General features: G+C 40.3%; 4 protein-coding genes across 8 annotated transcripts in view; 1 reads left to right on the top strand and 3 right to left on the bottom strand.

Annotated features, from left to right (window-relative positions):
• The window catches only part of tbcd (tubulin folding cofactor D), a 29,674-nt gene extending 24,026 nt beyond the window's left edge, over positions 1-5,648 (bottom strand). For both annotated transcript variants that reach the window (XM_035950698.2, XM_035950699.2), the window contains exons 1-8: positions 5,157-5,648; positions 4,994-5,044; positions 4,782-4,879; positions 4,536-4,637; positions 4,268-4,414; positions 3,799-3,854; positions 880-1,012; positions 58-103 (exon numbers count right to left, since the gene is read on the bottom strand). In XM_035950698.2, coding sequence (XP_035806591.2) covers positions 58-103; positions 880-1,012; positions 3,799-3,854; positions 4,268-4,414; positions 4,536-4,637; positions 4,782-4,879; positions 4,994-5,044; positions 5,157-5,340 — 817 coding nt within the window. In that variant the 5' untranslated portion in view covers positions 5,341-5,648. The remainder of the gene's footprint in view (positions 1-57; positions 104-879; positions 1,013-3,798; positions 3,855-4,267; positions 4,415-4,535; positions 4,638-4,781; positions 4,880-4,993; positions 5,045-5,156) is intronic.
• A 1,153-nt stretch (positions 5,649-6,801) lies between these two features.
• On the bottom strand, positions 6,802-11,146 carry fn3krp (fructosamine 3 kinase related protein). The gene is made up of 6 exons (XM_023275685.3): positions 10,847-11,146; positions 10,409-10,560; positions 10,215-10,306; positions 10,000-10,082; positions 8,333-8,455; positions 6,802-8,222 (listed from the first exon to the last, which is right to left on the bottom strand). Exons 1-6 carry the CDS (start codon positions 10,985-10,987, stop codon positions 7,884-7,886), a joined length of 930 nt encoding a protein of 309 aa, XP_023131453.2. The 5' UTR covers positions 10,988-11,146; the 3' UTR covers positions 6,802-7,883.
• A 91-nt stretch (positions 11,147-11,237) lies between these two features.
• On the top strand, positions 11,238-13,246 carry arl16 (ADP-ribosylation factor-like 16). Its single transcript, XM_023275691.3, has 5 exons — positions 11,238-11,396; positions 11,819-11,874; positions 11,969-12,085; positions 12,179-12,294; positions 12,398-13,246. Exons 1-5 carry the CDS (start codon positions 11,321-11,323, stop codon positions 12,561-12,563), a joined length of 531 nt encoding a protein of 176 aa, XP_023131459.2. The 5' UTR covers positions 11,238-11,320; the 3' UTR covers positions 12,564-13,246.
• epn3a (epsin 3a) lies at positions 13,155-24,426 on the bottom strand. Of its 4 annotated transcripts, none has more exons than XM_023275687.3 (11): positions 24,148-24,426; positions 21,539-22,286; positions 19,377-19,495; positions 18,570-18,647; positions 17,986-18,078; positions 15,860-15,943; positions 15,517-15,649; positions 15,134-15,301; positions 14,930-15,025; positions 14,615-14,851; positions 13,155-14,165 (listed from the first exon to the last, which is right to left on the bottom strand). In XM_023275687.3, the coding sequence occupies exons 2-11, from the start codon at positions 22,128-22,130 to the stop codon at positions 13,879-13,881; spliced, it is 1,887 nt and encodes a 628-aa protein (XP_023131455.2). In that variant the 5' UTR covers positions 22,131-22,286; positions 24,148-24,426; the 3' UTR covers positions 13,155-13,878. The 4 variants fall into 4 exon arrangements, with proteins under 4 accessions (XP_023131455.2, XP_023131457.2, XP_054861319.1 ...); XM_023275689.3 differs by having other exon boundaries at positions 15,134-15,298; XM_055005344.1 differs by having other exon boundaries at positions 21,539-22,283.
• Positions 24,427-26,706: the final 2,280 nt, after the last annotated feature.

The raw sequence follows: 26,706 nt of genomic DNA, 5'->3' as shown, positions 1-26,706 counted from the left end.
AAAAATTTGAGTCATTTCTTGACTAAAGATAAATAAAACAGAGAAAAGGGAACCTACCATACTGTAGAAGGTCATCTCGTTTTCCATGTTTGAAAAGCTTTGCCTATGAGACATAAATAAAAATACTTGACAGTGGTAGCATTTAGGAGGGATATAAAGTAAAGGAAATACAAACATTTCTTTCAGAAATCCTACTCACAGTAGCTTATTATTTGCCAGTTTTACATTTTTCCTTCTTTCATCATGTTACCCTCAATTTATGCAAAAAAAAAAAAAAAAAATGCAAGGACAGGTCCTGAAGCCATGGTGACTGAACAGACAGTGCCAGTTTTGAGCGCCCTAAGCAACGCCTAGGCTTAAGGTTCATTTCATTGACATTAAGTTGATCATGACGCTCGCTAAACATGTTATGCAGGTTTATGTGCCAATGATTTGAAAGTAATGTACTTGCTTGAGGGGTGCATTAGATTACCTTAGATTACACAAAGTGATTTGAAAATACTTTCTCTTATTTATACACGTTTGCAGTGGGGTGTAATGTACGAGGCATTCGGTTGGAAAAGTGGATTTCATCAAAACCAAGTCCCCTCAGCATCGTTCTCATTTGTTGAAAAACCGTTTACCTTAAAGGAGTGGATTAAACTGACATAAGTCACTCGAAGCAACAGGTTCCACACACGCAGCAGGTGCATTACACACCTGCTAAAGCCACACTGAGTATTGTGTAAAACATACCAGTCATGTCAGCTCTTGTAAATTACCCTCTGAAGGATTTAATACAACTGTGCACACAAATTACACCATCGTCAAACTCGCACACAGACAGGCGTGCACATAAAGCCGTGGGCGTGAGTGTAATCGCTGAGTGTGTTTGTTTACCAGAGACTGCAGAACACCGTCCAGCACCTTAATGTCTCTTATTGAATGGTCATTGGTCTGGGATACAGTGGTGAGACTCCAGTCCAGAAAGTCTCCGAGGCGCTTCTGTTTCACATCGGGACGTGTCATAAACCTGCACAGTCATGTATAATAAGACAAGAAAGTAATTAAAGGTTTCATATGGATAAACACCAGCAAGGAAACTCAAAGAGCAAGTCTGCCCTCTATTGACTAAAAAACTAATTACAGATAAAACACTGTCATATTTGTGTTTATATACAAACACACAGGTGCGATGTTGATTTGTTCAGTTTTAGCTATTACATATTTCATGGTAATTAAATACAATCAGTACTGTAAAACATGAAAGTGAACAACTACAAACATTATAATTTAGTTTTCAGCTTTATTTTAAAATGATAAGAAATGTAAATATTTCAGACTATGAATATTTGAAAAAGATACAAGTTTACACAAGTTCATGGAATGTCATTATTTTTTATCAAAAAGAAAGTTGTCCCTTAAAATCCGCTCCAGGATTTGAACACCAATTGTGACACACATCTTTGTCATGACTGCAGCTTCACTGAAAGCCCTCGATTCTTGTAATGTAGTATTGTCTTTACTGATGTAGAACACAACAAGCACCCCAAGTATTTTACAAAAAAGCTGGTAGCAAAACAAAAATTATGTAAATAACTGAATTTATAATTAATTTCTTAATTAAAGTTGGTTACTATGCATTATGCTTTTACAGGGTATTTGCACACTTTTCGAAATCAGGTTTTTTAATACTTTTTTTCAGACCTAAGCAAAGGAAAATGAATAATATTTCCACTTCTGAATGACTAGTAACAACATTACAATGATGCTATATATTTGCACAAAAAAACTTATGTGGAATAACATATAAAAAATTGCATTATATCATAAATATTTAATGTTGTAAATTTTGTCTATCTTTCTGCAAACAAAACATTACATAGCTAGTTCTGGTAGCTTTAAATTTGTTTGCCTGAAGTTATTCATTTGGACACCATCATTTCTAAACATTCCCCAGTTTGCATCCCGGCCTAGGCCTGGGATCTTTCTGCATGGAGTTTGCATGTTCTCCCTGTGCATTAGCGGGTTTTCTCCAGGTACTCCGGCTTCATCCCACAGTTCAAAAACATGCTTGATTATTACATGTTAATTGATGATTTGAAATTGTCCGTAGGTGTGAATGTGCGTGTGCTTGTTTGTCTCTATGTGTAGCAGATGATCCAGCAGATGATCCAGAATGCAGCAGCACATCTGGTTTTCAACCAGCCAAAAACAGCACATCACCCTTTTCACTGGCTTCCAGTTGCTGTCCGCATAAATTTAAAAACTCTGACACTTGCATTCAAAAGTACAATGAAAACAGCTCCCTCCTGCCTGAACTCTCACATTCAGGTCTAAACTTCCTCCTGCTCGCTACGCTCGGCCAACAAAAGGCGCCTGATACAACCACCACAACAGGGCAGGTCGATAGCTAGACTCTTCTCCTCTGTGATTCCCCTGGTGGTGGAACGAGTTACCAAACTCTAGTCAATCTGGAGAGTCCCTCTCAGTCTTTAAGAAAAGACTAAAAACCCAGCTCTCCACTGAACACCTTTGCACTCCAAGTAAATAAGTACATAAAACAAATAAATAACTATCATGTCTGCACTGCCTGTAGACACCGCAGTCCTATTATCACACTTGAACTTGTTTTACGGCACTTATCCAGGTTGTTTTCTCTTGACTAGATTCTTGCTTGTGTTGTATCTACTCTCAGATGTATGTCGCTTTGGATAAAAGCGTCTGCTAAATTAAATTGTAGAAATGTAGAACTGTAGCCCTGTGGTAGACTGGTGACCTGTCCAGGGTGTCCCGTGTCTGTCAGCTGGGATAGCCCCCTGCAACCCTAATGAGGATTAAGTGGTATATACATAATGGATGGATGGATTTCTGAATATGCAACGCAACATTATTGCACTCCAAATCCAAGTCGTCAGTAGAAATATTGACATTTCAATCAAAACCACCACCACTGGATTTTCCCCTGGACACTAAAACATTCATGTAGAGCCCTGCACACAGCCTCCAACCTTTTACACACACAAATGCATCTACTGAGGTTACCCCCTTTCTCTGAATACTGGTTCTCATCAGCTGTTCTGAAAAATAAACAAGCACCTCAGCACTTCTGGACATATTTGTAGTAACCTCTTGGCCATATTAGCTGACTCTGATGGAAGAAGCTTTTTTCAAATATGTGGAAATATTAATAAGACTGCAAATATTAATTTGTTTCCAGAATGCTGTTACATGACGTTAAAGCAGGTGACAGCCTGTGGACAACTGCCTCAACATATATTTTATATTATACAACAAAAAGGTTTAAAAAAAAAAAAAAAAAAAAACTCAGTCAAGACTGAAAAACTGCTCTTATATTTGAACATCCAATATTTAATTATGTGAATGGATGTGGCTTGTCATTATTTTATGGCATTACATTTTAGAACAAATCTTCACAGCCTCTAAAGTCTCTTAAATGCAAAGGCACTATGGAAGCCACGTGTTTAAAGACAACAACCATCTTGTTATTTTCCTCATTTCCAGCATTCTCATGCACGCCTATTTCAATCACTGCATCCCTAGAAAGAAACCAAGTTTTTGATAGCAGCGACTGGCTCAAAAGACTAACTGAATTTGAATTCATATTAATCCATCAACATCAGTTTACCATCCAGATCACAACAGTGGAAATTTAGAGGTTTATTTATATTTCGTTATGTGTTGTAGTAAAATATCTGATAATGTTAAGCTCAAGTCCAGTTGTGAATATTATACTGAAACTTATTCAATTGTTTCAAACTGTGGAACTGATTTTGTATGTGGTGTTTCTGCACTTACTTTGATACCAGTACAGATGCAGCATCCCTGGGACTGCCACTCAATACTAGATAAGACTGAAAGAAAAAAAAAATCACACTGTAAAAACATGGCTCTAAGACATCATTACATACTTCAAGTCTGAGTAGCTGCAGAGCAAACCACAAATACTACAAGACTAATTAAAACTTTGTTCTGGTGTTATCCTACTGGATTCTCTTACAGATTTCTCTTCAGTCACCGCCAGTTAGATACATACTGATGAGTTGTCTCTTTTTTTAGTTGAAAAATACAACGTGCTATGCTATAGATTGATGCAGGTTACTCTTTGTTGTAAATATCACAGAATTACAGCAGCAAAACATTCTTACAGTTTAATCATTTATTGTTGAAGATCCACAAACAAGAGTCATGCCATTCAAAATCCACACACACATCAGTTTCTCAAAGAAAAAAAAACATATACCAGAATTATATGTGCTTCACTTACCTTTGCAATAGCAAGAATACGGTCCATGATGGGCTCTCTAGGCTTACTGCCCTCTGCCTCCAGATGTCCATCCAGACGATAAAGGTCAAACGGAATGAGACAAGTCATGGACAGCCACAAGAGCAACATATAGCGAGTTTCCCAAGTCTGGAATGAGTAAATGGTAAAATACACTACTGTTGAATGTTCGACCAATAAAATGAACACAAAGCATATCGGAGTTAATTGCACATATTGTTTAAAAAGTCTGTTATTTTTCCATCCTCACCTCAGAGTCTGTGGGATCCTGTCTAGACAACAGGTCCAGAACCGGCTGGACATCGGAGACCTCATGAGGAAAAAGCTGCATGAAGATTTTATAGCCTCTGACCTAGCCAGAGACAAATAAATGCATTCAAACAACCTGAGCACTCCATCACTAAGTAGTACTACTACTAAATATGCTCGATAAACAAGTGTGTCATGCTTTGCTCAAATTCAAACAAATGTCATGAGTGTACTGTTTTACACTGACCTTACATATGATGTACAGAAACTTGAAGCCCAAATGAACCAATGAAGGTGGAGAGTCTTCACTCCTTACAAAGTCCAGTATCAGGTTCAAAATCCATTCTAGTGGCCAGTTTGGAAAAACAAAGTCAACATGTGCGTTTTTATTACATCTAAAGCCTGTAAGATTGTCTGTAGCACTACCATAAATTGCATTTTTAGTTTCGCATAGCTTACCTAGATGAGGGTCCAGAAGATGAGGCTGCTCTTGATATCTGTTCATTATCACTGTAGGAGGAAACGCACAGACTGTCATGAACTGCGAGAAAGCTGAAGTCACCTATCCAGAAGTGGAAACGGTGTATTTAGAGTTTACTTTACATGTGGATGTCTGTCTCACCCAAGAACCTCTCTGTGGCGGACTCGCTCGTCCCCATGTCCCCGTGGATCTCCGGGAGGCTGGAGATGAGGGCTCTGGTCTCTGCGCTCTCACTGAAGCCGCCCAGGACACAAGTATTGACAATAGCGTCCGTCTCTCCTCCTTCGCCACCGGAACAACCATTCTCTGTCTCCGAAAGGGCCATTCCGTTCAACTTTACCTGCAAAAAGTGTATTTACTGCAGGGAGAAACCTTCTTTTGTCCAAGTTGTGTACTAGTTAGCTAGCTAATATTAGCTTAGGAAATAAGCAGGGAAAGACCGGATATAGAAAACAAACTGCTACGACAAGTTGTTGGTATTAAGAGCATTGACCTGGAACATGATTTCGCCCAGAATTAAATTATTTCACCATCATAAAACCTAGATATTGGTTTAAAAAAAAATCTGCGATGATGCAGCCTGTAGCTCACGAGTATATTGATGTAGCCTAACTGCAGAACACTTACATCCCGCCCCGGTACGGCAAGCGAGACGGTTCGAATATAATTGCAGGTCAAATGATAGGCGTGGTCGCAGAAAACGCAAAATTTATTACCAGATTAATGTATTCAGTGCTGAACAGTTAAATTTTTTTAGCAGGGCTGGTGATTTTTTTTTTTACTCTCTGTAAGGACTAAACACCACACTGTTCATACTGTGTTTATACTATACGTATCTCACATCTCATATCTATTGTTTACACTGTTTATACTGTGTTTTCTCATTAACTTTATATTCTGATGTGTCTTATTATTGTTATTTATGTGGAACACTCCTATCACCTATGGATTATTGTATTTATATACTTAATGTGTCCATACCACTCTATCCATACTGTTCATTGTGTTAATATGTATCATACTCTACATAACAAATTCCCATAACATGGGAATAAATCCAGTGCAAACGCAGTATAAATAAGATATGCATTATACATTACACAAAAACAAAACAAAAACAACTAAGTTACCAGAATAAGACCAAAACAGTAAGAAGTAAAGTTGGCAATATTGCACATAATATTAAAATATTACAGGTGACAATTAACATTGCTCATGAAAGTTGATTATTTATATTTGATAATGAAATCTGCTCATGAACCTAAAAGTTTGCACATGAAATTCTAATTTTGCAATCCAAAGAAATTGATCTTTCATATACAATTGATAAAGAAACTTTGTAAACAATGTTGATATTATTGTTCAGTGATCAGTGCCCACGACGTTTAGGCTGTCCTTCTTGCAGAGACGGGAGGAGCTGTACAGTATGTGATAGAAAAGATCTCCTGTTGTGTTTTGTGCTGCACCTCAGTGGTCTAAGGGCTACGACCGAAGGTGATCTGGTCTAACACCAGTGTGATGTGCAGGGGATGGAAGGTGTTTTCCATTACACAGAGTAGTTTCCTACTATACATTGTATATACATCTTGTACATTCATATATCTTGCATACTTACATGCACTGTTTGTAGTACTTCTGCTGTTCATACTGTATATATCTTACCAAATTCATACTGTACTTTAAGCCATTCCACATTTTGCAGTGCACAAAAAGTTTACTGCATCTCTTGTACTTCTGGTTAGACTATAAAGTCCATTTCATTGCACTACATGCCATGACAATAAAGTTGAATCTAATCTAATCTTTATTAGCACTGCCGTTACCATTGCATAAGCTCAAATAAAGTTCATACAGTATTGTGATCGTAGACCTGTAAAATTAAAAGGAAATACGATCTGTTTCAAGACCCGAGAATTAAACTGACTGGATGTTAAAAAAAAAAACAAACACAAAGGATAAATCTTAAAACATCTCAAATCTATGGATACATCACAGCATGAAATCAGTGAATATGTTCTAATATAGCAACAGAGTAAAAATATACATCTACTTAATTATACACTTTGAAGTGGCTGATATGTTGATATGATACAGTTTGACCCAGTTCAGTTTAATGTAGTATGCTTTACTCGTACGAATATCAGGTAAACAAAATGGCCAAAGCATCAAGGCTAGCTTAATTAAAAATAATAATAATCAAGTTTATTAAAAGAAAAATAAATATTAAATCAAAAAAATAAGATGAAACAGAGAATAAGAAGATGGAGGAAAAAAAAGAAGAAAAGCAACAAATATGTGGACTGTGTGTGTTTGTTTGCCAGATGTATATTAGTGATTGATCAGTGAAGAATAGTTCACTACTGTTTCAATGTGGGATAAATAACAAATGCCGTTGGACAAACGCTTTGGATCATCTCAGGATTTAATGTCTGTTAAGCAGTGGATGACAAGGATTTGCAAGGATTTATTGCTATACAGGGACATTTTGCCTGGAGGATATTACTAGTCAGGCTATTATAATGTATAATTAATGGCATTGCATTCACTGCAAAAATCAGACATCCTTTGCACAGTGATATAGTTTTGTCTGGCCAAATTCAGACAGTTAGAAATATTAATATGTTAAGAAAGGAATTGCAGCATACCAAAATACTCATTGTAAGACCAACTTCGGCATATTTGCTCTTGTCTCATGAGGCATTCACAATCTTCAATAAAAATAAAAACTGTGTATCTGTATTTGCTATGTTGATTCTGTTTTTACAATGCAACACTGCAGGCTAGAATGTTTAGTCTTTTCAACATTTAGCAACACTATTTGGTCAAATTAGCAATATATACATAATACTAAGCTGGTGTTAAGTGCAGTTATTTCAGTAGGTCCTTCATAACCCTGATTGAAGAGCCTCTGTAGCCACCACCAAAGTGGTTCCAGTGATTCAGATAGTGGAAGATTTGGTAAAGCTGGTTCCTCTTTGCAAATCCTGGTGCCTGAGGAATCTTTTCATGGTAAGCAGAATAAAATGACCTGCTGAAGCTGCCAAACATACCAGCTATACCCAGCTCAAACTCTGAATGACCGTAGAAGGATGCAGGGTCAAAGATGACTGGACCATCTGCAGACTCTGCAACATTTCCTGTCCATAGGTCTCCATGGAGGAGAGCAGGGACAATCTCCACATCTGAGAAAAACTGAGGGATCTTCAGCTGTAAATAACAGACACAATATGAACATTAAGACGTCAGAGTACTGAAACAGTCATAGGGACTTGTGCAAAGTATATTTAATTTCTGATGGGGTCAAAGTGAAGGTGCACCTGTAGCTTGGCCCATAGTTCCCTGGCCTCTCTGTCTCCGTACGATTGTTCCACCAAGTTAATATGGTGCTGCAGCCTCTGCTGGGAGTAAAATGTCACCCAGTCATCCTGCCACTCATTTACCTAGGGAGGTAACAAAAAACACAAATCTACAGTGAATTGCTTAGATGACTCTGAATAACTTAAAGACTACACATACAGCGTACATCAGAAGTCAGTACACTCCTGTACAATATCACTTACATTTCAAATTACTCAAAATTGTATTACCTCTCAACAATTGCATTATTATTAAGTTGATTTCTAAGTACAGTAAGTTGCTTTATGAGCAATCAAAAACAAATACTTTAGAAAGGCAATATTAAAAATACAGGCCCCAACTGACCCTAACCTCAGTAAACCTGTGATTTCCAATTAGGCGAAATGCATGAACACGGTCATAAAATTATCTGTGAATACCATAACTTTCTCACCTTTCAAACTATGGGCTGTGTCTATCTGCATGTTTGCATCATGGCACCACATGGAAAAGAAGTGCCAGAGAAACTATAAAATTTGATGGTATGACTTCACAGAAATGGAAAAGATTACAGAGCAATTGGTGACCAACTAAAAGTAAGTAAACATAGGTGCAGCAGTAGTGGGTATGGAACGAGCCATAATAGAGCCACAGTGGCAGCCACAGACAGTACGCTACTTGCAAAATCTAGCTTTAAAAAGCAGATGGACCAGTGCTTCACACGTGGCCCAGTAGTTATCAGTGGAACTAGGGTTTCTGAAACAGCTCAGACAACAAAAACATCATGAATAATGTCAACTTCTAGAAATAACAATAAAGAAAAACACTTTGCTGTTCAGTACAAAACTGTACAGTTAAAAGGTGTTTAGGGAGATGAAATATGTAGATGGTACTATGAATGGCTGTGGATGCAATAAAATACTGGTTGTAAAGATTATCACAGTTTGCAGAGGCTTCAGAAAGGAATAAAATTCCAACACAATAACAATCCAAAGCACACTGCCAAAATAACACAACAGCTTCTAAAGAAGAAAAATATGAAAGCTATGACCTGACTAAGTGTGTCGCCTGGGTTGAACCCAACATAACACCTCTGGGATCTTCATAAAGAGAAAGGCAGAGCAACACAACACCTCTAGCAAAGAGTAACTAAAAAAAATAGTCTAAAGAATGGCAGAGGATCTCTCCAGAAATTTGTGCAGCACTGGTATCCTTCATTCAGAGAAGGTCAGTCTGTCATTAAAACCTAACGTGGACATATGATGTATTGAAAAAAATCAAGATTTCTATCCCAGTAATGAAAGGTATACTGCCGTTTTTGCATTATTTTCCCACTGTGTGGTCTGTAATTCTAGTATTATAAATCTAAACTTTTATAGTTTTTTTTTATTTTACATAACAGCAAATATCCTATGGTCCAATTTCCAAGTAGTGAAATTACTGCAAGGTGATACAATGTAGAATTATTTTACAATTTAGTGATATTGCACAAGGGTGTACTCACTTATGTTGTATACTGTATTTACTACATCTAAGAGACAGTGGTTTACACCAGTTTTCCTTGTAAATGGGTAAAATGTTGGTGTGTGTGTGTGTGTGTGTGTGTGTGTGTGTGTGTGTGTGTGTGTGTGTGTGTGTGTGATTTTACCTGAGGTATATATCCACAGCATGTAACTCCATCGAAGCCAAATTTTTCCACAACAGTGACCTCTGACTGCCCAGCTCCTTTTCCTGCATGTAGTCAAATACATAGAAAAAATAATTAGCAGGTAACTCAGTTTAAACTTGAGACAGAATTGTTATTTAGTGTGGTAACGGCAGGATTAATTTCTTTTTCGGTGTAGTGAAGTTAAAGTGAATTACCCACAGTTTGCTGCTCCTTATCTAATTTTTCCAACTGTCTCTTGTTGTGAAGATGCATATCTGCCAGCTGCTCTCCTAGCTGCTTTGAGTACCTACACAAAGAAGTTAAAAAATGAATTGTTTGATTAAAAAAACAGGCTGCACCTTTGCAAAAATCTGCACTGATATAGAAAAAGGTGTAGGAGAGTTCTTACTTGCTAAGACCTTTCATGTCTAGATGTTCCATCACAAATGCGCATCCTCCTCTGTCCAGTTCAATCACTTTGATGGGCTTGGGGACTTTTACAGTTTGCGTCTTTACAATGGCTTCCAAACTGGCCATCTCCCCATCAAACATTAATTTGGCCTGAGTAAAACAAAAGAAGATTCTGGGTTAGTGTGAAGTAGCACATGGATATACACGTTTCAATGTTCACATTATGGTAAAATAAATTATTGCATTGTCCTCTAATCCACACTGTCTGCACAAAGTCCACTGACAATAGCATTCAGAGGCTGTAGCTGCTGGAACATGTTCTATTCATTTATGGTGATGAATTAGCACAAATGGAAGGCTTTAGATGAACTAAGCGAATGTTACTACAGTCAAATAAATTAATCAAATGAAAAAAACACCAATAATTAGCAATTACCTCGCTCTTGTGATTTATCTTCACAAACACTCTCCCAAAGTCAGTATCATAACTCTGGCCCTCGCTGATACATCCACCTCCTGAGTGGCCAGTCGATTTCAGCATGTTAGTCCCCAACTCTTTCTTTAGCTTAGCTTCCATGGTTACTTCTTAAAAAGCGTGCAAATATAAGTACGTTAGATTAACGCCATAAACACGTTGCAAATGTCGTGCCTGAAGTTCAGGGGGCGTTTTCGAGGTTTTTCGTCTCTTAAACCAACGAGGACTTCGGTTCGGGGATGAGTTTGTTTTTCTTCCGCTATATTTATATAGTTTGCAATGTGACCAATCAGAGACAAGTACTGCATGATTGATTTGTATTTCATCCTATCGCTGCGACGGATCATGATCACGTGAAAGTCGCCATGGTGCCAAGCGAGGCCACATCGTCTCCAAGCTAGCACACCTTAGCTATGCCTTTTCGGGAAAACCAAAATGAGCAACAAACAAACGTGTTTACTTCTTGGGGCGACTGGTGTCGGAAAGACGTTGTTAGTCAAACGTCTACAAAATATCCTTTGTGCTAATTTGAATATTGCGAGCTAGAAATTGAAGAAAGTAAATACTGCTGGGTAGCTTAACAAGCTAGCTTATTTAGCCCGAGGTGCTTGTGTAGTAGTAGCTAAGTGGTTAATATAACTAACACTGGGTATTGTGTATGTTTTTTCCCACCATTTCGCCATGATACAGTCCCGTGTTATTCTCCACAGATTTGCGTACAAATACAGTTGCATCACTGTAAACTGTCGGTAAACTTGCATATTAGTTGTATAAGATCTTATGATTACATTATAGGCTATTACACTGTCCTTGAAATTTCATCCCCTTAGAAAAACACTAACATTTCAAACAGTATATGCTTGTGTATAAAGCTAATACCAAAATTTACAGCACTGGCTCCTGTGGATATTTTTCCTATCAGATTTTGTTTACTGATCAATTTGCACGGTTTAGGTGAACTGGGGACACCTCCTCCAACTCTTCCTACTGTAAGTACTAAAAAGTGTAATGTGTTATAGGTTTTCGGCCTCAATTTTGAAGTGACACCTTAGCCCTGTCTCTTATCTCTGTAAACCTCCACAGGTAGGAACCAATCTGACGGACTTGACGCTGAAAAGGAAGAAAGTGACAGTGAGAGAGCTGGGAGGATGCATGGGCCCCATATGGCCCAGTTACTTCAAAGACTGCTCCTCTGTCATCGTATGGTCTTTGTATACAATATTTGAAAGAGGTAAATAATTGTCTGTTAGGTTATTTGACTGAATCTTTCTATCTTTGTCTGTTTTCGCATAGTTCATGGTGGATTCTGCCAACATTGCTCAGGTATCCTCTTCCTGTATCCAGCTGCTGTCAGTACTTTCAGCTGAGCCTCTGCGCAATGCCTCTGTGCTTATTCTCTTCAACAAGAGGTGATGTTCCCAGCATACACATCCCTATACATTACATACCATAAATTTGCAGCTCTTCATACCATTGTGTATTTTTCTGATTTTTCATTTCAACTTCTTCCAGGGACATGCCTTGCATTATGAGCCTTATTGAAATAAAGTCCCTGTTCCGGATAGATGACATTATTGCATCTGCCACTCAGCCAATCACAACACTAGAACTCAGTGCTCGCTCTGGGCAGGGACTCCAAGAGGTGTTGAGGTGGCTGGAGTCCGTCGCTGTCAAGTGATATACGTTTGCTCCTTACATGATGATGGTACTCTCACAAAACTGACAAATGTTTTCAAGCCTTTTGGCTGACATCAGTATTCTCAGTTTGAAAAGGCGCACTATTATTAGAGGCTTCAATGATGTGTTCAGTGTTGAAATGTATAAAACTGTGGCAAGGCATATGACCAGAAAAATATGATGATTGTTGAAAAAGGTGAGTGGAGAAGGAGATGCATAAGTGATATTATTGCAGGATGAAATGATTGTGTGGATGGCCTTTTAAACATTTGTCAAAATAACACCACTGTAGGCCTTACTTAAAGTTGAAAGGTATTTAGACATATCCTACTGTAGTGTGATCATAGCACTTGCATGGAGGAAACCTAATGCTATTCTAAGGTCTTTAACTTTTCTAACTAGTAAAATGTGATGAACAGATGTATGCTTTGCTTGTCTGATTGGTTACTGTAAGTATTTCTAGTGATTTGTTACCAGCAGGGGGCGCAAACTGCACAACAAACACTGGTTCTGGGTGTTTGAGTTGTGATCATTTCATATGCATTGTATTGGTAGCAAGGGAAATGAGAAAATGCAAAACAATAAACCCATCTGAAGAATGAAAGTGTTGTAATTACACCCTTATATTTGATGAGTCAGTGGTTCACAAGCAATGAATAAAAATCTAATTCATACATTTTTAAATGCTGCCTTGCTTATCATGAATTCCAAAGCGCTTACAGTCCTCCCAAACTATGATTTCATTGAGCAATTAATGTCACTACAGTAAAAATTATGTGTACACTAATACTTCTCATCACTTCTGGTCCAACAGAAGCTCCACAGAGTTAACTGCGTTGATGCAGGAATGCCGCAGGCACTGGACAGTCGCTTCTCAGAAATCTGTCTTGCAAGGAGCCAGAAAATGCAGTGGCCAAATCCATCACCCATTTACCTGGCATTTCCAGCTCAGTTCAGTGACAAAAAATCATCATAAATATGTGCTTTTTGTGTAGTTTGTCAGTAAGCAACGGGTTATGACCTTAAGGACGTTGTACATGACACTACTAGCTTCTGATAAAAATGTGTTATTTCTTTTATGCCGTTACTGCATTATTTAAAAGAGGAGACGGATATTTAGTTACAGTGGAAGGCAGAACCATCTTGCATCAATCTAAGGGTTACTGTGCTATACAGCAATATAAAAACAACGAAGAATAGGTTTTTATTACAAGTCCTCTGGGCTGCAGTGTTGTCTGCAGTTAGAATGATATTTCAAGAGCATAACCTACTGATATTCCCCTTTTTTCTACATTTTTCTCCAGTTTAGTTGGTCCTCATAAGAAAGGGTTCTGACTGCTCTCTGCAGACTGTGAGCCCTGAATACTGCCCGAGGAAAACGGCAACAAGGGCTCAGGGAGGTTTCCTGGCAGGTCCAAACCAGGATGGGTGGGGTGAGTGAGTGATGAAGGGAGGGAAGCCCCCTGATGGCTCGTAGGCAGGGGCAAGGAGGCACTGTATGGAAGAGTGGAATGGGGAGCCGCAGAGGTGGAGCTCATCTGATTCAGACTTAGTTTTGGCTGCTCACTTTGGAATGGATTAGTGGCTGAAGGAGCACTCAGGCCTAGACGGAAAGAAACAAGAAAGAGAAGATTATTTGATTTACTTCAACCACATGTTCCAATTAGATTTACCATTTCTGAGACTGTACCTAGAACCTGATGAATCCATCACTGTTTATGTACTGGCAAAATGCAAATTGCATTGTAAAAGGTGTGCCATTAGAAAATGACAACAGAGGTACAAAAAATGCAAGTAGAATCTAAAAAGTTCATTGCTGCAATTCTAGACTGAAAGTAGGCTTGTATTTCATACAGACATACAGTGGTAATCTATCTAGCCTACAATACATGTATGTACAATAGGAAACAAATAGCAGAAATGTACACATCATTTTCATTTACTAAGTTACTTTAAATATAGACCTGCAGCTATCAAAGCAACCACTTTACTGCTGCTTCAGTGGAAAAGCAGAATGACTGTTGCATCAGCAGTCAATGACACAATACATACCTGATAAAAAGGGGTTCTTGGTCTTTGCTGGGGGGTTTGCTGGGATCAAGGTGTCTAAGTTTACCAAAGAAGCTGCTGTGGGGCCCAGGAAGGACTCAGGCGTCCGGCATGTACGAGGGCTGGGCGCAGCCAGGCTTTCTCCAAGACGGGACAGGTCAAAGAGCTCAGGGCTGCCACCCCCTCGCCCGTTAACATTAACCTCCCCGCCATCCATGGCATCATCAAACAAGTCACCATCTAACAGCAGAAAAGAAGAGACAATGAAAGCATGTGGGAAACACAAAAGCAAACAAAGAATAGTAAGATTATGTTTACCTGAGGGGCTTCCAGCACGGGGAGAAGGTTCGCTGACTGCTCCCTTGGGTGCTGTTCTTTCTGATGGGGCTGAGAATGGATCAACTCCTGTGGGGGCTATATACATACCAAAAATGCAACATAATTCAACAGAGTTTGATTGTCTACATAGTTTCATTAGGATCAGTTTCAGGCATGTGAGGGCCTGTAAACACACACACTCACCTGCGTTTGCAGGAAAAGCCCACACTTTCCCTCCAGTGTTGAGGTTGGGGACATTGTTTTGTGGTTCATCCCAAGGGATAGTTGGAGGCTCCCATGGTGGAGGAGGGCTGTTGGAAGGTGGAGGCACCATCCAGGGAGAATCTGCTCTTGGGATGTTGGTGCTACCTTCTTTAGCAACACAGCAGGAATTTAAAGAGAGAAAAGTTTGGCAACAAGTGAGCAGTTGAAATTAAATTGTACAAATGAAGACAGAGGAGGAATTTCAAACAATACACTGTGCAATACATCTATTTAGAAAAAAAGATTACAAAAAGTGAAATTCTTGGGCTGACTCTATCATAACACTACACGCTTTGGTCATGGTGAGCTAAGTCAAGGCTCACCCAGGGAGTCCCAGGGGTCAGTGCTCCCAGCACCAGCAGCAGCAGCCTGGTGTGGGGCGTTATTCCAGCCATGGTCGCTAGGAAGCCGATCTGTAGGTACTGCAAAAACATCTACCAGGTCCATAAAGGCCGTCTGACCACATAAACAAGAAAAAAAATCTGTGTCAGTTCAGCGTATTGTTTCAGCACTTGATATTTGACTTCATCTGGTTTGAAATTTTTGCAGCCGATAGTCATATCGCTATAGCTGATGTCGGTCCTTGATTAGTAAACGCATGTTCCCACCTCTATAGTTATATTTCATCACCCCCATTGAGACATTTCATACCCCAATATTTCATACCCCGCCTTTAGACTCCATTTCTCGTTTGCTTTCCTCCAGAGCTTTCTGGAGCAGCGACTCATCTCCTTGGCGACTGAGTTGCTCCTGTCGACAGATATACAGACACATGGACGCCTTCAGGCATTACAGCTTCTGGCAAAACTCACATATTGTCACATCACAGTATATTTATGACTCGCAGGAACAACAGCAAGCTTGTATCTTTCATATGCAACATACAGTACGCATGCATTTGTCTCACACACTAGAAAATTCTGTGGTCAAAGAGAGGAGAGAGCAGAGCATCACGGTGATCTCTAACAGAGCAGTTCTATTGTGCTACAGTTTATTAGCATAGAGAGAGAGAAAAAGGGAGGGAAGAGACAAAGAGAGGGAGTCAGGAAGCGGTGGGTACAAAGGCTGCAGAGATAAAACGAAACGGTGATAGTTATGGAACTTTTAGTAAAGCAGAAGGTTTAATATAAGTTTAACAATTTAGAATGAGAGGTATAATCATCAAGAAAAAGCAAAAAAAAAAAAGAGGATAAATCCCACTACAATGAAATAAGGTTAAAGAGAGCACACTATATTATAAAAATCCTAACTTTTGTGTGTCAGATTTAAGATTTCAAAACCGCCGACTTTGTTTTCAAATCATGTGGATGTTATTTTAAAATATTACAAGTAGAAATACATTTTTTCAGCAGTAACTACTACAACGTGCACATGTGGAATACGATGTAATTCAGCTAAACTGAAACACATGATGCTACAACTTATTTTGTTGCTTGATATAAAAAGTCACACAGTTTTAATTTTCCATGACTAATCTACAATAGATGCTTTCTGACACAACATTATTCATGTGCTCTAAATGCCTTTCTAATTGCCCCCTGGGAACAAACAAAGTTTTCTGAATCTGAATCTGATTCATTCATTTCAGAGTAATTAGATGCACTGAGCTTTTTTTGTTTTTAACTTTGCTTACAGGACAAAGAGTTTGTTGACATGCAGGCACCACATCAGCAAGGAGAGTAATACTGATGGAAATTTTGGTTGCAAAAAAAGAAATGCAAAATCAGTTGTAGAGCTGCACTTTAAGTGGAATATTTATCTTGTGCATGATATTGGCTTTTCACAGCTAAATGAACATGATTAACTATGAAGCTGGCACGTTAAAAGGCCGTCAGCTAGGAAACAGCCCATATAGAAAAAATCTCTTGGTCTCAACTCAGGTAAATCTGACTTTAGAATCCTTAATTTCACTCTTTTAAAAGTAATTTTAAGTCTCACACATTGTGTAGCTTAGTGGGGCTTCTCTGTACACAGACTCTATTGTAGCCTGCATGTAAGGTGTTTCGGCAACATGAGTAAATTGCAGTGTCTATCAAATGTGCACAAAGTGAAGTGTTTTGGGTATTTGCCTCAAGGTGATTCACTAAATTCACATGAAGAAGAACCTTATTTTCAGTCTTTTCTTATTGGAGATGAGTACATTAGCAGGAATATGATAAAAAGTGCATTAAAATATTTTGTCTCTAAAATCAGCGAATAATTGTCATAAATAAGCTAATTGTGACTTAAATATTGACCAGAATAATTGGTATTATCATTTTTCCATATTTTTGCAGGCCTCGTTATCTGTGTGGAAATATTTCAGCAACAGAAAAGATGATGTTGACAAAAAACAGGCACTCTGTTGGCACCACAAAGCTCGCTATTACAAGTGGAAAGCTAAATGTGAATGCAAGGCAAAGCAAAACATTTTTTATTACACCCTATAAGAATTTCCAAATGGTTTGCACTCAAAGAAAGTCTTCATCACAAAGTCATTTTTTGGCTTTTAGAAATATTTTGTATTTTCTGAGCATCGGCACTCCACTATAAAATATTTTTAAAATAGTTATGCATGTTATTTGATAAAAAGCCACAAAATCACATTTTATATTGGATCATGCAGCCCGAGTTAAAAGTGTTAAAAAAAAAACGGCAAGTCTGAATGTGGTTGTTTGAACTAGTTCACATTGATCTGACCAATGTGATTATCAGCAGCTGCAATTACACAAGTCATAAGTTTGTTACAAGTGTAATGCCAAATTTTCTCACTATCTCCGTAGTGGTTCAGTGCCTCTTCAGTGTGAGACTACCTGCTGGTGTTCCTCCTTGCTCAGGCTCAGGGCTAACTGGAGCTGGGTTTCCTCGTCCATATCCACGGTGGCAGCTGGTGGATGTTGGACTGGCTGTGAGATTGTTAACCAAGGAGGAAACTGCAATCAGTATTTGATCAATAAAAGTCAAAATTCTGCTTCGACATGGTCACAGTACGTGGCATGCAATTCTACAGCCATCTCATAGTAAAGGGGTCAGTCCCTTTGCCCTTCCCTGACACCACACCAGAAGGTCAGCACCAGGTCGGAGTGACTGAGATGTGTGTCTCAGACAACTGGACTGAAGGGAAGAAATCTAGTGGTTAGTAAGACAGAGGGATGAAGTTACAATTGCTTAACATCTACAGAAAGTTACATGTCCTTTTGCTGCTTAGAAGTGAGTGAATGATGGAGGTCAGAGGTCGAATCTAGGGAGGAGACAACATGAGTAGTACATGCAGCTGTTTCTCACAGGGAGAAAGACTGAGCTGTGAGGTTGGTTTTAGAGTACAGAGCAACAGGAGATGTGCTAGAGGGCAAAAGATGCATAGAAAGGGTCATCCCTTGTCCCACCATACTTGTACCTTCTGGGCCTCCTCCTTGCTGAGACTCATAGCGATTTGGAGCTGGGTCTGCTCATCAATATCCACTGTGGGAGGTGGCTAGGGTCAAGCAGGAAGGATTAGAAGGAGGACTAATCAAAGGGGAAAGGTAAAAGCATGCTTGTATTTTCTGAAGTGGCTCATAAGGAGGTCTTTTAAATAATCCAACAATTATTTCTTCCAAAGAGAAGAACAAATGTATGGATCTCAATTTCTCATCAAACTCACAGTTGATTTCTTTGATTCCAGAAATGGAAGTTCCTGTGTGCTATAGTATCCTATAGTAGCTGAGCGGAAGTCTATGCGGGCAGTGGCTGCCCTTGCCTCTGAGACTAGGGCAGGCTGTGGGTGCTTCAGAAAGGATCGATGCACACATCCTGTCTGGCTTCTCACTCTTTCACTCACAGCTTCCCCACTCTTCAGCATCACTCACACTGATTGGCCAAAGTGCCATTATTGACTACATCAAAGATTTGATGATATCACTTTCTGTTAACAGTTCTGGGAAATGGTGGCCCAGAAGACAAAGGGAGTAAGCAGTGCCTCACCACCATGACAAACAGTGTTTGAGCATGTGTGTGTGTGTGTTCGTGCGTGTGTGTGTGTGTGTGTGTGTGTGAGTGTGCCATTTAATGTTTTACTACACCATTAAATGTCAGCAGCAGCACAGCTAAGAAGCCTCTTTCTGTCAGGCGCATGTGCTGTAAGGATGACGGGTTTGTCTTCAGTGTGTGTGTGTGTGTGTGTGTGTGTCTGCGTGTGTGAGTGTGTTGTTTCACTTAGAGGTACCTTTTCACTTTCTTCTCGGCTCATAGCCAGGGCCAGCTGCAGCTGCAGCTCCTCTTCTCCGCTGGTCGCTGGTCGTGCTTGTTCCAGGTCTGGGGCAAGTGGAGGAGAGGAAGAGGAGGCTGCAGAGGAAAAGAAAGAGCAGGAGAGAGTGTGTTTTAGGGAGGAGTGGAAAGCAAAGGGATGGAGGAAGGAGTATTAACAGATGGAGGGGAGAAACAAAGAAAGAAACACTTTGGGCCGATATTTAGGGTCAGGAAAGAGCTGGCACTGTTTTTGCATGTTAATTTTCCACTGCCTGTTGTTGAGGGCCTTTGCTGGCATGGCTCGCCACAGTCTGCCGAACTTTGCCTGCACTGAGAACAATGGTGTGGCTGTGTGAGTTAGGTTGGCGGTGGGGGGGAGGAATGGACGGATTGGAGTGGTGGGGCCCACCTTATTACCCCGAATCCTCTGGATAGGTTTTGCAGGACTGAGGACCACATTTTGGGGCGGTAAGGGGGGTGGGGGGTGGTGGCAGTATACCAGTTTGGGTGCCAAGTTGTGGGTCACTGGGGTAAAAGAGGGAAGCAGGCCACACGTTGGCAAAGTCAGGTCTCAGAAACCAATAATTTCCACTGAGCTGCCCCTCAATATCAAATGTCTAAGATGGAATACTTATGGCAATTAGCTGCTGCCAACAAGTCCTGACCCCCGCACCCACGCCATCCGTCAGCATTTTGTCCAACCGTCCGCATGCTTCAGTGACTTGAAATCCCCAAGAGACCACCCCATCCTCGTTTTTTGTCTTAGAAATCATCTAAACCAGCTGTGCTGTTGTGCAAATATTTGAATTTGTGCACACACACTCATTTGTTTCAAGTATTTAAACACCTGCTGCACAACTCTAAAAACCTCTAGGAGCTTTTTTAATGGCATTCCTATCTAGATGAATTATTGGTTAGGATTTCTGGGGTGTGATATTGTTATGGTTATCCAGCATGAAACAGGCCTCTGTCTAATAAATCGAGCTCCTAATGTAATCACTGAACTCGAGACCCAGAACTTGCCGTTGGTTACCGGCCACATGTTTCCACTGGCACTCACTGTGGCTCAGAAAAGTATGCAAGTAATGTCTTTCAAGTGGAAAATATGCCCACTAAAAAGGACTTTTGGCTGACTAGTGGTAATAAAACTGTTAGATACCGCCTCATCTGTGGCTATGTCTCCATTTTCTTCAAACATCCAAACATAAAAGAGGAACTTGTGTCTTTATGAAGCCACAGCTTTGCTACTGATTAACACCCTTAATAAACACCACACACCACACAGACCGCACAAATGTCAAAGTTCATGGTACACGCTATTCATACCACACTTACAAACGATGCACACAGCTACCAGATGCTTTTACACATTGCGTTTTCCAGTTATAAGTCAGTGACATCAGCTGTTAGATGCCGACACACTCAAGCATCACTTCGGTCTTATATCACCAGGCCACCGAACCAGTGGCGTAACGGATAGTATCACCACAAGTAAACATGGTTGCCAGTTGTGGTTTTACGTTATAGTGAGACAAGCACAAACAGGGCCTCCTCTCTTTTGTAAAATCCAGTTTAGCTGACGTGACTGTAGAGTAGAATGAAAGGAATGCAGATGTCCAACCATGAGCAGAAGGCAACACTGAGACTTTTTTTCTATTATAACACAAGGAACAAGCAATACATTATCAAGGCTCGAATGTCGGAATGTGCTGCCGGTATAAAAATAGCATCTACATCTGTGAGAAATCACAGGTGAGAACTAACTGATCTGCTCATCACAAAACTCAAATGCTGGGCAGAGAGCAGAAATACAAAACTGGCAGTTTCTTAATAAATTGCCTTGTTTTCCCGTTTCTGTCAACTGGAAATTCTCGGCTGACTAGCTAACTAAAAAGTCAATGAATTCTTTTATTCTGTTACTTTCGTCATTCATAATAGTTCATCTGAATTTGTCTGACAGACTTGTGACCAACAAAACTCGTGACTTGTCATGTGTGATGACAGATGACAGGTTGTATACCACAGGAAACATTCAGGTATCTGTCAGCTCACTGTGTGCTTTGAGGAACCAAAGTAATGTTACATGTGCAGGTATGTGTGCTTTTGTTTCCTAATGGGTGTATAGTCCCTGCTACTCACAGTGGAAAGAGGCTGGTGAACCTCTGCACCTGCTGAAATCATCCCCGTACATCCCAGCCGAACTGGCCGTGTGGCGTCCCGGGTACGGAGGAGGCATGGATCCAGAGCCTAAGCTACTGGTGACCCCCGCCATGCGCGTCTTGGTCTTCAGTGCCTGGCTTCTCTCCTTCTTCAGCTTCTCCTCATCCCTCAACAGAGCCACCAATTGTTTTGCCTTCTCTCGGACGTTGACACCCTGGTCACGTCCGTCTCGATCTATGTACTGGAAGTCTCTCAGTGTCTGAATGGTGTATATGTTCTCCCGGCACTCCTGGGCCACTCGCTCAGATCCTGTTTTGATCAAATAGTCCAGCAGGGTGAGCGCCTTGTAAACGTGCCTCCAGTTTTTTCCGTGATCGTTGAGCCTCTTCCAGATCATACCCATGACCTCGGTGAAAGCCACAACATTGAAGGTCAGGTCTGCAATTTCGGACATGAGTGAGCTGGGGGGTCCCCAGTGGTCGTTGGAGGTGGCCTCCCGGACCTTGATCTCGGCCTCCGTGTAGTTGTTGACCATGTTTTTCATCTGGCGGCGGAGCGATGAGGTCTGCATGATGGCAGTAGTGTTTCACAGGCGGCAAAGGGAAGTCTAACAGCAGGCCAGCCCACTGCGATGCCTTCGGCAAGGTGGCTTGTTCGGTTCAGCGGAAAAATGCAATAAAGTAAAGGCCTCCTGGAAACTTCAGTGACGTCCACAAGTGTGTTCCTGCTGCAAAGACACAAAGATAATTTGAGTTGGTACAGGGTGTATTATTTTTATGTAGAATATTAACCACAAACACACCACATCCTCACAGCTGTTACTCCTTTTGCACAGCTTTACCTCAACATTGGTGACTACAGCTCAACTGTGCCACATTTTTTCATTCATTGGCTGTGTTTGGAAGAAGAGAGCAATAAATCAGCACCTCCAAGCGCTGTGAAACAAAACACCTGGGCTCAGTTTTCCCTGAAACACCTTGAAGAGCTCTGCATACAGTAAGCTGTTGTGGGCACCGATCAGCTTGAAAGCTATTTCCTGATTTCAATTTTACGAGATAGAATTTTCTTCCCTTAAAAGCAAATATTTGTTTCAGAATCAACTTGACTGCAGAGACTAATATTCCAATCCTTCGGTGTTGAAATCTGTGTTTTACCTTTGAGTGTTATCAGAAACGGGAGGAGCTCCACCGCTCCTGTTTTTCTGACCTGATTACATCACCGCAGCAGCAGCAGCAGCCGAGCTTTAAAGCATTTCAAGGCTCACAGCTGAACTCCTACACAAATACTCACCAGCGGTTTAATGTTTTCCTGTCACTTTGACCTGGACATTAGACTGCTTTGTCTTACATAGTCAGGGGAGTAGTCAGTGGAACTGATAGCTGTCTCCTCCATTTAACTAAGCACTGAAATGCATGAACACGAAAGGCCAGTCTGTACCTTTTGGAATCAATACCGTGTCATGAGTAAGCATTTTCAAAACTTTAAAAAGGGGAAAGGGATGAGACATGAGATTCTAATGCACCATATCCACCCATTGAGTCACTGAAATATTAAATAAGGCAAAACAGGTGTAAAATTCCTGTTGTGATTCAGTGAACAGTGCAAATGTTAACTTTTCACAAAAACACCAGGTGTACCTACATATAAGATGACAGCACTGACCCTGAAATATCTGCTATACCATGAGAGGCTTCTGTGTGCTGCAAGAGGACTGTAAATAGATGAAGTGGTAGTAAGAGTCAAAATGTTTGTAGCTCAGAGGATCGCAAACAGTTAAACTTAAGTGGTGACCAGTGGAGGCCCAGTTTAGCCCCATTATTGCCCGGCTTCCTGATTCCACAGATTGCTCAGCTGGAGTCCATGTGAGGAATACCTAAACGGGCCTTTCCTGTACATGAAAGTCGGTTAAGAGGAGAAAGGAGTTTAATACATATAATGACAGAGCAGAGCGAGCAATGCTTTTATAGTAGCATCAAAGAATTTGTGTGGCAGTTAAACACTCCCCCTGGCCACATTTCTTATCCAGTCCGGATGCCTCCATTACTGTCACAGTCATCATGAAGATATTAGTAAAGTGAAAGAGGCCCCACAGGTCTTTTTTTTACTAACAAACCTAAAACATTTACATCAGAAATGTATTTTTTCTCAAATTGTCTAACTTGTGACCTTGGCATTTTGCTAAATTCTTCATATCCAGTTTGGATTATTTGGATAATCTGTGGGCGTCTTGCTGAGACTTAATGATTCCTCTTTATCTATATAGGAAGCAAACCAAAACTGCTCCCAGATCAGGCCTACATGCTCGCCCAGGTATGTTTAACTATCTCCTAAAAAAAAAAAAATATTTGGAAAAACACGGAACCGCTATATGAAAACACGGGTTTGAATTATTTCCCTGACATGTCCTTTCTGTCCCAAACTAGGACGACTGGGGCCATTATTGCGTCAAATGGGAAGATCGGGGGGGTAGCTGAAGTGTGTGACCGTGACTCAGCCATGTTTCCGAGTTTTTAAAGTTAAAGCCTTCGACGAAACAGTAAAAAATCACAACGAGCCGCTTGGTCGCTGCCACTTTCGCCCCTGCTTACCTTCATGTCATAGCGCGTCAGCGGGGTCCCAACTTGGGGAGGCTTCGGGCGGAATAAGAGACGCCTCCGCCTCTCGGTATGTCCCGGAGCTTTCGGACAGAGTGTGGAGAGATATTTAGAGCACAAAGGAGGGGAAACAAGGTCAGAAGACGAGTGCTCGGGAAGAATCTGAAGCGCGGCGGTGCTGTTTTGTTATCAAAACTAAGTTGTTCGTGTGCGTAGACTGAGCCTGCAGATGGCACAGCGCCCCCCCTGAAAACACACACACAAAGTAAAAAATGGATGGAGAGGGAGCGACGAGAGGAGAAGGGGAGGGGAGGCCTGCTCGGTGCATGCCGAGTCAGACTTAACCCTTTCACTGCCTGATGGAAAAATCTATGTGCTGACTGGAACAGGTGATCCAAGCGCACCTACTTTGAAATTACGCACAGAATCTATATATTTAGAGGCTCAAAGAAAAAAAAAAACACTGATTTAACAACAGCTTGCATCTGCTCAGGGAAACCTAACAACATCATTTATCTAACATCCCACAGAACACCAACCATCTTGTATTAAATTGCAAGAAATCTGTGCAAAAAAAAAAAAAGTCATGCACAAGTAATGCAGCGGCTAAATATTACAGAAGACACCGCCTATAGGCATAAAATGTAATGATATTGCACTGGGAAGTAAAGCAAATATGCCACCACAAAATAAGATAAGGTACCCTTTCATTTCCCACAGATATAATAGAAAGGCTGCAACACTTGGTGAGTGAACATGTTTCCTCAAGGGGGGCCTACAAAGAACCACACTTCCTTTTCAGCAGTGTCATCCTTGCATTTCTGCTCTTTACTTATTTATCACCACTAATGGGATTTAGTCCGAAGTCACATCCTTATGCATTATATAAGACCAAAGTCTTCTCTGCGTGTTCACTTTGGCTCTGATTCAATCCGATACGCAGAGTTGTCTACATATAGATACAAGGGGAATCATATTGTGATGTGGAGTGAGGAGTGATTACCTAACTGACTGAGGGAGAAGCAGCAGGGGAAGAACAGTAGGTCGAGTTATGGTAGAGTGAGCAGGATATACAGGAAATACCAGCTCCACCTTGAAACAACAAATACACTCTTGGAGACGTTAAGAGGGTAAAGTGCAAGGAAATCAAAAGTTCATGAAATAGAGTGAAAAAGGCTCTGAAAACTTTTTTCTTTAAAACGTCTGAAATAAATTTGAAGTGTTGATTGAAAGCACATTTTTCTTGCTGCAGCTCCCTGCTTCATTTCCACGTGACTCTCACTCATCAGGTCAGTCGAGCTCAACTTCATATACCTCCTCTGGCCCTCCTCCTCTGTCTTGGCACCCTATGTCTTTATTTCTCCTGAAAACAGATGCCTGAACTTTCTTTGTTTCCCAACAAAGGCGTGATGAGGTCAGTGCAGGGGGGACATGCAGGCGAGGTTTGGGAAAACAGAAGAGGGGGAGGAGAGTGGACAGCCTACAGTGACATCACACAGGAGAGGAAATCTGACGTTTTATTTGGGTGTGTGTGTGTGTAAGAACACATGCATTACTCATGTTGTAAGAACATAAATCTGTTTATACAGACAGAATGTAGGGACACACCTCATTTTGAGGACAAAAGTAACTCCTCATTATGCAAACTGTTAAAGTTAAGAGTGAAGATATGTTTGTAAGTTGAAGGAAGGACAAAATGTGATTATGTTTGGAATAATTGTCAAGGAAATGAGTATAAATCAGTGAAACACGAAATGAAACGCAATTGTGACAGATCGAGTTTTTTTTCTTTCCATATTTAAACAAATTGGTTGTTGCCATAAAAGTAACACCTGATGTGAAATCATTGGTCAGTTTCTGTCCACTCAAGGACCAAGAGACTTCATTGTATCTGTTTTCATTTACTGCCCTCTACTGGCAATGCTTTGTTGTTGTTGTTGTTGCTATGTCGGTTATTGTGATATTTAAATAATAAATCCTCAGACTGCTCTGATGTAAATTTCTAAGCAAAGATGTCATCTAAAATGAGTTGATATAGTCTGAAACATGTCTTAAAATATATTTGCTGCATAAAAAACGACAGGACACACAAGTATGTCCAGGACAAACAGGATTATTCCATAATTTCAAAACAGATAAGTGCAAGATGTGTAAAATAAAGGTGAAATATCAAAGATTCTGCACTATTTCTAGGTCAGCAATCAAATTAAAGCAAATCAGTGGGACTGACCATGTTAACTGTTTGATTAAAAAAAACAAGTGTTTCCTGCAGTTGTATGATGTATCCTTCCATTAAATCAGCCTTTACATGACACTCAAGTGGATCTGATCTATGGATCAAAGGCTTCTTCAGGTAAATCAACTTGCGGCCATTGTTTATCTGTTATAAATACACTACCGTTCCAAAGTTTGAGGTCACCCAGACAATTCCATGTTTTCCATGAAAACTCACACTTTCATTCGTGTGCTAACATAATTGCACACGTGTTTTCTAATCATCAGTGAGCCTTTCAACACCATTAGCTAACACAATGTACCATTAGAACACAGGAG

This window comes from Amphiprion ocellaris, chromosome 19 (genome assembly GCF_022539595.1).
Source record: "Amphiprion ocellaris isolate individual 3 ecotype Okinawa chromosome 19, ASM2253959v1, whole genome shotgun sequence".
In the NCBI taxonomy this organism is placed as follows: Eukaryota; Metazoa; Chordata; class Actinopteri; family Pomacentridae; genus Amphiprion; species Amphiprion ocellaris.
This window is presented reverse-complemented; position numbering and strand designations above follow the sequence as displayed.